This window comes from Ambystoma mexicanum, chromosome 10 (assembly GCF_040938575.1).
Source record: "Ambystoma mexicanum isolate Mex_15411 chromosome 10, UKY_AmexF1_1, whole genome shotgun sequence".
Classification (NCBI taxonomy): Eukaryota; Metazoa; Chordata; class Amphibia; order Caudata; family Ambystomatidae; genus Ambystoma; species Ambystoma mexicanum.
Genome location: NC_090932.1, coordinates 1544942235 through 1544955943, shown reverse-complemented (window position 1 = coordinate 1544955943; position 13709 = coordinate 1544942235). Strand labels below are relative to the sequence as shown.

Sequence of the window (13709 nt, the reverse complement as noted above, 5' to 3'; positions counted from 1 at the left end):
ACGTAGATCACGTGCCCTGTATCAGACTCTTATCCCATTCCTGGGTCACCTTTTTTCTCCCTGCTTTGGCCAAACCTCACTCTCTAAATCAAGTGCTAATGGCGTCAATATTCATCCTGAACTCCCATAAGAGTTTATTGTAGGCTCCGCCCACTCCCCTGAGTTTAAGCTCCCCTTCCATCTTGCACATAGCCTACTCTTTCCCCAATTGACAGCCCCTTTGTCGCCCAGTCCTTGCCCCTCTCAGGAGATTTGTCCAGTTCTTGTCTGAACCCTGGATCCCTCACACCCCATATCTTCCTCCCCAGCTCCGCATGGATCTTGAGTTTGTTTCCCTCTTCCCTGTTTTAATAATAAGTCACTGGGTTGGGACTTGCCTTAAATAAACAGCTGCCCTACGTGGGAAAAGTCTGCACACACATTACATCACGTTTTTTTAATTGTTTGCCGCTGCTTGCTTGCATCACTATCGCGGGCTACCTCTCTCCCAGCATCCCATCCCCTCGTCTCTCCATTAAATGGACCGGCCTCTGAAACTAACATTCGAAAGGCACATCATGCTTTCTGGTAAATGTAACTAAGTTCCTATGTAACAGCGCCACGATGCCCGAGGGCTGCCTGCGTGCTCTATAAATGCAAATAAATAAATAAATCACTTTGAAACACCTGGACCTCTGGAAAGACTGTGCTCAATATTCCTGGGCTGTGACTCCAGTGGTGGTCGAGCGCACCCTAAACAGTGTCTCAGTCTCCGCCCTCCCCCAACCTCCTCCACCCCCTCACTCCCTGAGCTCTGTACCAGCCCATAGGCACTGTGTACACATCAGTGATAGTCAACACCTCTAAGGCGACTACTGCATGTGCACAGCACAAGCAATGAAGGCTGAACCTCTGGACCTTTACACTCTCCCTGGTCATTTCCTAATCCCCATATCTTAGATAATAACGGATCCATGGGATATTTTCCATTTATTTTGTGTGTGTGCACATTTACACGCAATTATATGCGGGGGGTATACACCCCCTCCAACCCCCCTCCCGAGCAACCCCCGTATTCCCCTTGCAATATTTGTTACACTAACCCAACCCCCACACATAAATGCTTGAAATGTGCATTTCTAAATTCGGTATTTTGGGCTGCGAGATTTTCGGCCTCGATATTTTGGGGGGGAGGGGGGTGGTACCAATATTAACCAATAGCATTGCATCTCCCATATTTTATTTGTTTTTGGAAAATCAGGTTATGGGCCACAGTAACATTGCCTAGAACCCCACACATGTCATTTTTAGTAGATACATAGCAAACACGCACAGTGAAACATCAAGAAACACTGAGAAAGGTCCATCCAGGAGGGCCAAGCGATGCACAGGCCGAATGTCTCTCTCTTCTGACCTTCTCATGGAGGTCTAACTCCTCCTGCAGCGCTTGTTCTTCTTCTTGCTGATAGATTTTTATCCATCAGCGGTGATTTTTTGGATACCGAGGCTTGAGCCTCATTACTCCATCTTCTCGGGTTGAGTGTGTAGTCGTGGGTTTGTATTCTTCTTGGTCTGTGTGGTCTTGTCACAGTAGGACGCAGCGTCCTTTGAAGAGCTTCTATAGCCACCAAACAAAGAGGAAGGTATTCTCTCTCTCTGGAGTCCTGCGTCAGCCAATCACAGAGCGTTTCGTGTCCATCCTCTCGGAAGTCCCCTGCTTGCACCAATCATAGAGAGATAGCGCTCTGTTGTCTCAGAAGTTATTCTATGTCCACCAATCACAGAGAGGTGCTCTTCAACCAGCACAAAGTAATTTAACATCCACCAATCACACACACAACTTGCCCTCTCTTGGAAGATTTTCTGCACCCTCGAGGCCGTAATAAGAGAGAAACTTTCAACTTTTGTTAAGCAGTTTCATATCCACACGTCTACTGGAGTCTCTCCTGGAAGAACTTTCTACATCAACCAATCACATATCGCCTTTTTACAAATCTCGCCGGGGAGGCGGCTTTCCATCGCGCTGTCACAAAGAGTCTTTGCAAGTCAATCACCCACAGAGAGAGTTTCTGATGAGCTCTGCTGCGTGTAGTGATCACCAGAAGATTAATGAACGCCAGAGGAATGATGGCAACAGAAGAGCCCAGAGTGCGCATTTGCCAACCCATGTGTTCTCGAGTCTCCTGGACCTGTCCTGAGATCACACACGAGCAAGCACTCCTGGCGTCAAATGAAGGTGCTTTGGAGGAATCCAACAGGAGGATGGGTGAAGGCAGGCAGGGCACAGGCAGTGACAGGGTAGGTAAAAGTGACTGCAGAAAGGTGACCGGACATCTCCCACCTCATGGTAGAGCAATGGACTCTCCAGCTCTGAAACCTTCATCCCTCCACTTCCTGAACTTGCCGTCAGCGGGACATCATCCTTACAAACTCTGCAGGGGGTCAGAGAAAGAGAGTTGGTAAAACAGCATGATCAGAAACGACACCCCACAGCCCATCAGTCTTGGAATAACACTGATTCAATCACGTTCCTGGCACTGAGCTCTGCAGCACCAGAATAACTCAGATGGCTTGTTTCATGAACTGCCTTGTGATGAGGCTGTGTCAGATATGTTGAGTGTGTGTACCAAGGTGTTGTTAAATTAAATCAGGAATGAATTACTGGTCAGCATGACCTCACTGTCTCTCGAGTACGTGGGGTGTTACTGGTCAACGTACACCTCTCTTTGCAATATGCATTGGGTATGATATGATATATGTAATTTGTAACGCGCCTGTACACAAGTGTTTCTCGGCACAACAAGACAAGATGGGGGGAGAGGGGATATCAGAGGGAGTACAAGACAGACCATTTTACTAGGCCTTGTGTCATTCAGTTTGTGCAAGTGCGACAACGCAGAAATGCAGGGGGAAGGGATAGGGGGAAGTGCCAGGGAGAGGGAAGGGGGAAAGTGCAATCAGGCAGCATTGCTCTGAGTAAGTGCAGCCAGGGCAGCGCAGCTCTGGGTAAGTGCAAGGACGCATGGAGCTGTAGAGGTCACAGTTACAGCCCCTAAGTGCACGGTAGGCCTGGAGGCAGAGCAGGGGAGACTGATCATGGAGGAGCCTGGTACCCAGTGAGACACTGGGGGTAGTCAAGCAACCACTCAGTGCAGCAGACAAGTAGGTCAGCAGGGGGGAGAGAGAGAGAGAGAGAAAGCAAGGAGAAAAGGAAGGTCTTGAGCAGCTTCTGGAACTTCAGGTGAGGGGCAGGGAGGCCATTACAGAGGGAGGCACCTGCAGAGTAGAGAAATCTATCCCCCACTTCCTGTCTGGAGAATCGTCTGACCCTCTGAGAGTTGGAGGTAGCTAAGCAAAGGGCTGCAGAGGAAGGAATTTTGGAAGAGAGAGTTGGATGTAATGCGGGCTACACCCCTGAAAGCCTTGTGGAAGATGCAGAGGGTCTTGAACTTGATCCTTGCAGCCACCGGGAGCCAGTGGAGAGATTTCAGGGCTGGGTTGATACGGTCCCTGGGCTTGAGGCCAAGGTTAAGTCTTGCAGAGGCCGGAGAGTAGCGAAAGGCAGATTGAGAAAGAGGCTGTTGCTGTAGTCCAGCCTAGAGAGAACCAGGGCTCTGGAGCCAGTGAGCATCTGGGGGAAAGTGAGAAAAGGAAGAATACCTCTGAGGAGGTGCAGATGGTGGTGGGCCTTCTTGGCACGCTCTGTGATGTGAGGTGAGAAGGAGAGGGTAGAATCGAAGATGACACTAAGGTTTTTTCCCTCACAGGAAGGCGAAGGAAGAGGGGCCAAGGAGGGCGGCCAGAGAGGGAGGGAAAGCGGGAGCAGGGGTCCCAATAACAAGGATTTCCTTCTTACTGGCATTAAGTCACAGAACGTTGGGGACGCACCAATCCTGAATTGCGGATAGACATCTGGCCATCCTGAAAGAGTGAGAGAGGAGAGGAGGCTGAGGGGAGCCTGAAAGGGAGCTGAGCGTCATTCGTACAACACTGAAAGTTAGAGGAAAAGGTAAAGATCAGAAGGGACAAAGGGGCCAAGTAAACATTGAAGAGCCAGGGTGAGAAGATAGAGCCCTGGGGAACACCACATGTGGAGAGAGAGGTGGTGGCGAGAAAGGACCCAATTTGGACGTGGGAGGGTTGGTCCAGGAGGAAGGAGGTCAACCACTCCAGGGCCTGGTCCGTGATGCCAAGGTTCTTGCAGATTCAATTGATCAGGATGGCATGAATGAGCATGTCAAAAGCAGAGATAAGGTCAAGGAGGATGAGGACAGGAGGAAGGCTAGAATCAAGATTAGAGAGAAGATCTTCAGTGTTCAGAAGAGCAGTTTCGTGCCTCTGGCTGCTGTGAAGCCAGACTGATGGTCATGGAGACAACCAACAGATTTAGTGTGGAAAGTAAGAGGGGAGATGGCCAGATTTCCAGGAGGTTGCCCAGGAAAGGAGGGATAGAGATTGGGCTATAGTTTGCCAGACAAGTAGGGTCCGTAGCGGTAGGGGTGTTACTGATGAGCATGGAGCACTGTCTGCTGTATATACTGATGCTACTGATCAGCGTGCAACATTGTTTGCTGGATTCATGGTGTATTACGCTGTCTGCTGGGTACATGGGTCCTATCAGTCAGCATGTAGCCCTGCCTGCAGGATACATGGGTTTACTCGTTAGCATGCAGCAACAGCTGCTAGGTACACTGGGAGTTACCGCTCAGCATGTAGCACCCACTCGTGCATACATGGGTGTTACTGGACAGCATGCACCGATATCTGCTAGATGCATGGATGTTACATTTCAGCATGCACCACTGTCTGTTGGATACATGGGGTGTTACTGCCCAGCATGCAGCACTGTCTGGTGAATAAATGGGTTTTACTGGTCAGCATGCACCACGGTCTGCTAGATACAAGGATGTTACATGTCAGCATGCACCACTGTCTATTGGATACATGGGGTGTTCCTGCTCCGCATGTAGCACCCTCTGGTGTATGCATGGATGTTAACAGTGAGCATGCACACTGTATGCTAGATACATGGGCTGTGCTAGTTAGAGGGTAGTACTATCTATTGGATGGGGGACGTGGCTGGTCACCAGGCAGCACTATTTGCTGCATAGATACGGTATAGCTGTACAGCATGAGGGACTACAAATCCCTCATGGTAAAACTGCAACTGTCACTCTCCACCTGGGATGGCTTCCTACTCATCTGCAGACCCCATGGCTACAACAAAAACTTTGCAGACACACTCTGCAAAGCTTTGACCACCAACATCAACCTCCAACCAACACATACCATCCTAGGGGATTTCAACATCTGGTTAGACTCACCCTCAAATCCTATGACTCGATCACTCGCACACAATCTAGAATCACTCAACCAGACAACACATCTCCACACCCACCCACACGTGAGGTTGCACCCTCGATGCGATCTTCAGCACCACAAACATATCTACTCTGCTACCACGCCCCCTACCATGGACTAATCACTCAGCAATTTTCTTCTCTGCATCACTGACCAGAGCAGCCAGCGGCTAGGGCCACGCACAACCACCACCAACCCCCACTCCTCTAACTCCACTATGGAATAAAGTCGTTAGTACCCCAGATCTAGCAAGTTCCCTCCTCACCTCTCTCCCTATATGTTCCCTCCAGGAAATTCTTCAACCTCTGGCTTTCAAACGCCCTTACACCCCTCCCTTCAACAAAACAGACCTCTCAGAGATCGGTACCCACACCCAGGTTGTTCAACGCCAATCTCAAATCACTAAAAACCCTCAAGCACTGCCTGGAACTCACCTGGAGAACCATCCATATGGCCCAGAACAAAACCGCCCTAGCAAGAATAACCAGAGCATACAGAAGGGCAATCAGAAAAAACAAGAAAGCATTCTACGGGAACAGAATCGTAAACACTCGCAGCCTGAGCAAGGATCTGTATAGAATCATCTCCGAATTCAACTCCCCGGCCTGCTCCAGACCCCCATCCCCACCCGTCTCCCAATCCGTATGTGACACCTTATCATTACACTTCCACAATGTCGCTATTGGCAGACATTCCCCCATCATCTCTAAATTGGAACACATGCCCCCAACCCCTACCAACCCACAGGCAGACCCTCATCAAACCCCCCCACTCAATACAAACCTTCAGCTCTTTCCCTCCCATCTCACACCAGGAGTTCCTCTTGCTCCTAGCACAAAGCTGTCCATCAGGCTCCCCTAAAGACCTCTGCCCGCCTACCCTCCTCAAAAACATCCTGCCTCAACCTGTGCAGGCAGTATCGTACGCTCAATCCTCAACCACTCACTTACATTGGGATCCTTTGCGGAAGCCATAAAAACCTCCTACATCAAACCCCTCTTCAAAAAACCTACTCTCGTCCCACTCCTCCCCCAGAGCTACCAGGCAATCTCCAACACCTGCTTCATGGCCAAACTCATGGACCACACAGCATACAAGGGGCTTGGCCTTTTCACTTAAGCCAGCAACCTCCAAGACCCTTGCATAACCGGGATTCAGGCCGCTCAGAGGAACAGAATCCTCCTTTGTGTCCGTCTGGGACAACCTAAAGAGAACAGCTAATGCAGAAGGCTGCGCTGTACTCATCCTCCTTGACCTCTCTGCCACCTTTGATACCATCAATCACACCATCCTCCTCGACAGGCTACAAACACTTGGAATCAAAGACACTGCCCTCTCTTGGATCTTCTCTTTCATCTCTAATCGCTCACATCTCATGCCCCTCCACCCGTTCACCTCCACCTCATGACCAGTAACAAAAGTGGTCCCAAAAGGAGAAACTTTATCCCCCTACTCTTCAACATCTATCTAAATCCTTTTCCCACACTCATCCGCTCCAACAATCTTATTTGCTACAACTACACAGACGATACCCAGATAATTCTTAAAATATCAACATCACTAGGCTCCAACAGTCCAGATCTGTCATCATGCCTCTCGGATATTGACCTCTGGATGATGACCAACCACCTCATCCTCAATCCTGGGAAAACTGAACTCCTAGTCTGCAGGAAAACAGTGCTCCTTCCCCAACAGATTTCCTGGCCACAAACCCTAGGTCCAACACCGGCAGCTTCCAACTTGGTGAAAAACCTTGTATGCACACTGCACACAGATTCTCCCAAAACATCACCTCCGTATCTAAAACCTGCTTCTTCCAACTACGGATTCTCAGGCGTATTTACCCTTACCTCACCTATCCTCACCGTTTCTCAGCCATCAACTCCATCATCCTCTCCCGCTTAGACCACACAAACTGCCTTTACCTAGGCGCACCAGCATTTCAACTAAGGAAACTGCAAAGAATCCAAAACGCTGCAGCACATCTGCTCATTAACCTACCTCCCAGAGAACACATCAGCCCTACACTAAGAGTACTCGATTGGCTGCCGATTGGTCGGCCTTTGGCCAAACGCATCACCCACCAGGCCATCCACAACACTGACACAGAATTCCTTCAAGACAAAATCCAGCATTACCTCCCATCAAGGACTCTCAGATCTTGCACAGCATCTCGCCTATTGGTCCCACTTTACAACTCCTCCAGACTGGGAAGATCCTCGTACTCTGTCTAAGTGCCATTCATCTGGAACTCCCTACCCCAACACATTCGCAATATTGAAAATCACCTGGCATTCAGAAAGGCCCTCAAAACCTGGCTTTTCCTCCCTCCTCTTGAAACGCTCTCTCTCTCTAAACAATATCGCTGAACCCAAACACAACAACATTGCCATCCACCAATACCACACAGATGCCGGCAGCATTCGTAGCGGCTCACCGTGACAAACTATCGCCCTCCCCATTGATAACAACACTCCTACCCATCAATACCTCAGGGATGCCGGCAGCGTTCTGCGGCACACCAAAATAAACATTGATCCTCCCAAGAAACAGAACACTCCTACCCACCAATATCTTATGAATGCCAGCAGCTTTTGCAGAGGCACTCCGTAACAAACTATGGTACTCCCTATCGTTCTCCCTCACCCCCTATTATCCTCCCTAATCCCCCGCACCCACCTCTCTCCGGGCCGGGCACCCCTCTCGCTGCCCAGACTTTCATTGCAGGGAGACCACGAATAGCGAGACCAGCCATTATCATTGGACAAAGAAAAAGAGCACTGCAGTCGAACTCTACATCTAAGCATACGGTACATATACCTTACACCATGTCTGTGGACACAGGCCACAGGCCCGCCCACCCATTCATGCACCATAGAATGCAGCTATGGCTGTACCATTCCGGTCTAGCAGCACACAGCCGTCCACACTGAAACCCCGGACGTACCTCAACACCTCTGCCACTAGTATACAGCGACAACCAATGAAAAAGAAATTTGGTCTAGCTGGGCACACATCGAATCTTCAGAAACAGCACTCTATCCTAAACCACCAATGGTGCCCCCCCACGTGCCTGACCTCTGTGCTGCTTACTGGAGCCTAGCCAGCCACCTAAACCCTAACCTGGCAATAATGCACACAATATTCTTTTAATGTAATCTCTTAGAACCTCCTACACATGGACTGGGGTTACCGAGGGCGTTCCAAACACAAAGCGCATTGAGGCCGTACAAATGGGGAAAGAGCCTTATATAAATAACTAATACAATACAATACAATACAATACACTCTCTGCTGCATTTGTGGGTGGTGCTGGTCAGTAGGCTGTAATCACATGCTTTGCATATTATCCTCCCTAGTGGTTGATCTACACAGTATTACAAGTGCGTTACTTATAAAGTAAAACGGCGTCAACAGGGTCATTCCTGTTGCACTATCCCTATACTATGTGTGCCTGTACCCATGATGCTCCATGCGTCAACATCCTCAGATTGCTGTTTTTTCTGATGTGACGTCTGTGGGTGGAAGAAGGTACTATATGTTAGTATGTATGTAATGAGTAAGCTAATTATGGTTTTAGACTACTCCGGTGCTGTGACGTGTGGATAATGTGTAGGCACATGCGATTCTAAAAGATGCAAGTCACATAAAGACTACTACTGGGTAAATAACATCTTTCTTCTTAGAATTGTGAAGCAGTACATTTAGGTTGGAGGCGGATGGGCTATTCTTACTGTGGAAAACCAATATTTAAGTATGGCCTGTCCCAAGTGAGAATGTACTCATGTCTTTGTTGTAAAACAGTAATGCTGTTTGGCAGTGTGACTGGTGCTCCAGGTTGCTGCTTTGCAAGTGGTACCTAAAAGTACACTTGCTCTGAATGCCTGAATTGTACCAGTTACTCATGTAAAATGTGCTTTAGTGGTGAAAGGAAGAGGCTTGTGTGCAATTGTATAGCATTCTTGGGTGCAGCACACAATCCAGCATGCAATACGTGTCCTGAGAGCCCCCCTTATCTGTGGCCAAAGAATCCAAGAATGGACTGCTCTTAAGTCCCTCTGTCCTGTCCATGTAGAACATGACAGTTATCAGCTCTGCACACATCATTGCTCGCCCCACCCCCAGATGATTGAGGGGATTGGGAGAGGACGGTGGCTTAATTGATTCATTTCCATGGGATTTTGAAATGTTTTTTGGTGAAAAACGAGGGTGTGTTCTGAGCGCCTACTTTTCCTTGTGTAGAGCTATAAAAGGTCCATCCATTGAGAGTGACTGCAGTTCACTCACTCTTCTTATGGCAACAGGAAGTTTTAAGCCCCCAGATGCCTTCGGGCTGGTTGCGCTATATAAATCTCAAAATAAATAAATAAATAAATAAATAAATAAGCATGAAACAACTTCCATAGATGTGTTTACTACTGGTACTTGCCAGCCAAAGAAACTTGTATTAAGTGGTAGTGTATGCTACAAGAGCAGCTAAGTGGTCCTTGAGAGGGTCGTACACTAAGCCGGAGTCTAAGGATAGAGGACGTATGTAACAATATTGGTGGGCGAGTCATCCATTTGACTAACCCCACTTTTGTTGCTCGAGATAACAAATCTCTTCCACTTATTGCAGTGGCAAGCCTGGTTATAAGGCGTACCTGCTTCTTGCATTACACCCTTACACGGTTATAGGAAATGTAGCTGACCAAATTCTATGATTTCTGGAGCCAGGCTGGCAAGTGAATGGCTTGATGGTTTGAAGGCGTCGGCTGCTCTTGCTAAATGAACAGATTGCGAATGGGACACAGCTCAATAAGTGGTTGTATTGACATGTGAATCAGGTGAGGGCACCACTTTTGGCGTGCCCATGTGGAAGGGATCAAGATTAATGTTAGTTTCTCCTGAAGCTGTGTTTCTGTCAATCTGCGTAGACGAGGTGTCCAGGAAATACAAAATGCCAATATCCTTGCCCAATTAATCTATAGAGTGTTGTCTAATGAACCGGGTTCAGGGTACTTGGGTATGAAGCTCTAGCAGTTTGTATTTGCGTTTCATGGAAATAAATCAATGTTTGGAGTGCCCCGCTTGTAGAAATTCTTGTAGAGTGCGGTTATCTATCTATCTATCTATCTATCTATCTATCTATCTATCTATCTATCTATCTATCTATCTATCTATCTATCGATCCATCCATCTATATTATTTTTTGTATTGTGCCACTGGCCCGTAGGCCTCAAGGCGTGTTATGTCTGGCTTCCACTCATGCTCTTGTGCCACTTATCTAATGAGTTTGTCTGATAGACAATTGCCTATCCCTGGAACTTGCTGCACGTGTAGCCAGAGCGTCCTTTGGATATACCGCTGCCAGACCTGTTGCGCAACCCTTGACTGAAAAAGGCAAGGTGTCCCTACCTATTTGTTCATGTATAGAGGTGGTGTTGTCTGTTTTGCAACTCTTGTTTGGAATCTGCACACATCATGGTACACTGCCAGCAACTCCATTATGATGACGTGGAAATGTGACTCCTACGGGGTCCAGTTTCCTTGGACTGTTATGGCCGGGCAGTGTGTGCTCGAACTAACATGGAGATGTTTGTTGTGATGGTCATGCTTGATGGTGTCCATCACTATAGAGCTCTTATCACACTGTGTGATGTGACCACTAGATTCTCCCATTTGCCTGTAGCTTGTGGCAAGCCACTCCTGGAAAGTGGAGGCATGTGGAGGTGTGCATGGGGTATGAGGTAAATGCCCACATCCATCTTTCCCAGTCATTGCATAACTGCTCTCACTGAAACCAGGTGAGTTGACTGATAAAGAGGAACAGGCCACGTGAATGCATGGATTATTTCAAGTGATGAAAAGGCTGATGCCTGGTTCCTATCCAGGTTGGCCCCTTGGAATGTGTTGAGTTAGCTTGACCGTAGACTTGTTTTACGAAAATGTATGCGGAATCCTAGTTGATAAAGAAGGGTGATTTTTGTTTGAAAGTTCTGTAGGCAATGGTGTGTGGGGTTTCCCTTTATAAGCGAATCGTATAGGTAGAGATATACCTGGATGAAGCATGGGTACTGTTGGTGTTGATGGAAAATGGAAATATCAAATCATATCTTTCATGCCCAGGGTCACCATGTAGTCCTCTTACATCAATAGTGGGACGACTCCTTGCAGAGCGGTTATTCAAATTCTTTGTGGTTTGACAAATGTTTGCCGGTCTCAAATATAGACTTGTCTCATTGGGGCTCATTACAAGTCCAGTAAAACCGGCAGGCTGCCGCTGCACCCGTAGTGATTTACCAGCACCAGGCTTGCCGGATTAACCGGGGCATCACAGCCCAGTGGTCTGGTAAATCCAACGCCGGCAATTCTTTTAATCCGTATTCCCATGGAGCCCCATAGGAGTCCATGGGAATGGGGAGGATGGAAGCACCGGCATTGTGCGCAACAGTGCCGGTGCTTCCATGAATCTCTGTGGGCGAGTGTCAGCCTGCCTGCCAGGTCTGACATGGCGGGCGGGACGGCACCCGCCCACAAAACTCGTAGTTTGAAGGTCCAGAAACAATGGTGCCGGTAAGCTTACCGGCAAACTTCTAATGAGGGTCATTGTCTTGTTTCTTTTGGGAACACGGAAATTTCCTGAATAGATAGCAGTGGTTTGATGTTGTCGTGGCACTTCCTCGTTGGCCCCCTTTGCTAATAGGCTATCCATTACAGTAGTTGTAGAAGTTCTTATGGTTTCTGCGATGTTGTGGTGGCATATTTCTTGTTATTCTATGCAATACCCCTGCCGTACGGTGTCTATCACCCACTGGTTTTTGGTTGCACCCACGCTCCCACCCGTTGAAGAGTCTCCCTATGTGAAACTTTCTCACAAGAGGACTCTCCATCATCACTGGGTGTGATAATGGGTTTGATGGTCTTGATCCCTACTACAGGGTTTGGAATTCAGCCCCACCAGGCCTGAGAGGTTTGCGGTCTCGCCGCTCGGGTATCGTAACACCATGAGCCTGTTAGCCTCAACATATTTGTTTTGTTGGTGATGTACTTCATAGAAAGGGGTTTCACCTTATCTGCCCCAAGGAGTTTGGTGTTGTGGGTTTCTATTTGGCCTTTTCCAGTATCCCATCTGCTTCTCTGCCGAAGAGTGCCTTCCCCTCTAGCGGCCAGTAATTCGGGTGGCCTGCGTGTTGGGGAGGAAGACTGCACAATGGAGCCATGAGTGATACTTTGTTACTCCTGCATTGGCTAATCTGCAGTCCAGCTGTCTCAGCAGTGTCTAGGCATTCATTGCTATTGGCCCACATTGAGAGTTGGCCTTCCTTGACTATAACCTGTAGATTCTTCTGGAATGTCTTTGACCAGGGCCTCAATGTCATTCTACTGTGCCCTTTTACAATGTGCAATCAAAACTATGGCACTGGTGATACATAAGCGGTATGTCGTCCTAGTGGCTATTTTCCAACTCATAATGTACAGCTTCTGGCTCTCCTACTGGGACAGAGCCTCTGCAGAGTAGGCCAGAGTTCCACATCTGCTTCTAGCCGCTGTTACCACTAGGGGGTCTGGTGGAACCTGGCCCTTCTTAAACATTGGGTCAGCCAAAGATGGCTTGCGTTCCCTTTCAATGCAAGCATTAACCGCTGTTTGAAGGACCAATATGGTCTGTCTTTTGGTGGAGTCTAACAGAGGAATAGAATGTTCGATTGGCCTTGGTCTCTCCAAGGGTTCCTCTAAGAAGTCCTTTTCCACCGCTGCCGCTAGCATCCTAATTGAGAACCTATTCGATGCCTTTGTTAGAAGTGCAACAGAAGATCATTGATTCTCCATCAGGGAATTGGCAATCGAGGTTTGATATCATTTGGGGGATCCACATGGTAATCTAGGGGTTTCCCTGGGTTGCCCTGCCCAATGATGTCCCCTTCTGGCTCTGCCTCTAACCAATCATTCCGGTGTATGAAATCCACCCTTGGTGTCATGTTTTCTGAACCCTGAAACCCCAGCGGGCTTGCTTACCCCATCTGTCGCCTCTCTCTTCGTTACTAGCTGCGCTTTCACCACGGGGTCATGATATGATGGACTCTGCCATGGGACGCTTTCTCGCTGGGGTACATAAGGGTACTCGCCCCACTCCTCCTCCTCTTCTTCCTCATCATATGTAGGGTCCCCCGACTCTTGCTCGTGGACGGCACTTGGCAGAGACTGTTCTGCGAGTACATAGGATGTTAACTTAGAAGCTGGATCACGCTGTCTCGAGAGTGAATGTTTCGCAAATTAAGCGCAGGAATGACCGAATGTGACTGGTGTGGAAGTGAAGGTTTGGTATTGGAGTCTTCCTGGTTCGGGGACAATCCAGCTCCTTACTACTTTCCCCTTCTAGTGTTTTA

General features: G+C 48.4%; 1 protein-coding gene across 3 annotated transcripts in view; it reads right to left on the bottom strand.

Annotated features, from left to right (window-relative positions):
• Positions 1-1202: 1202 nt before the first annotated feature.
• The window catches only part of CABP1 (calcium binding protein 1), a 394354-nt gene continuing 381847 nt past the window's right edge, over positions 1203-13709 (bottom strand). For all 3 annotated transcript variants that reach the window (XM_069619775.1, XM_069619776.1, XM_069619777.1), the window contains one exon: positions 1203-2411. In XM_069619775.1, the coding sequence (XP_069475876.1) occupies positions 2386-2411 (26 nt within the window). In that variant the 3' untranslated portion in view covers positions 1203-2385. The remainder of the gene's footprint in view (positions 2412-13709) is intronic.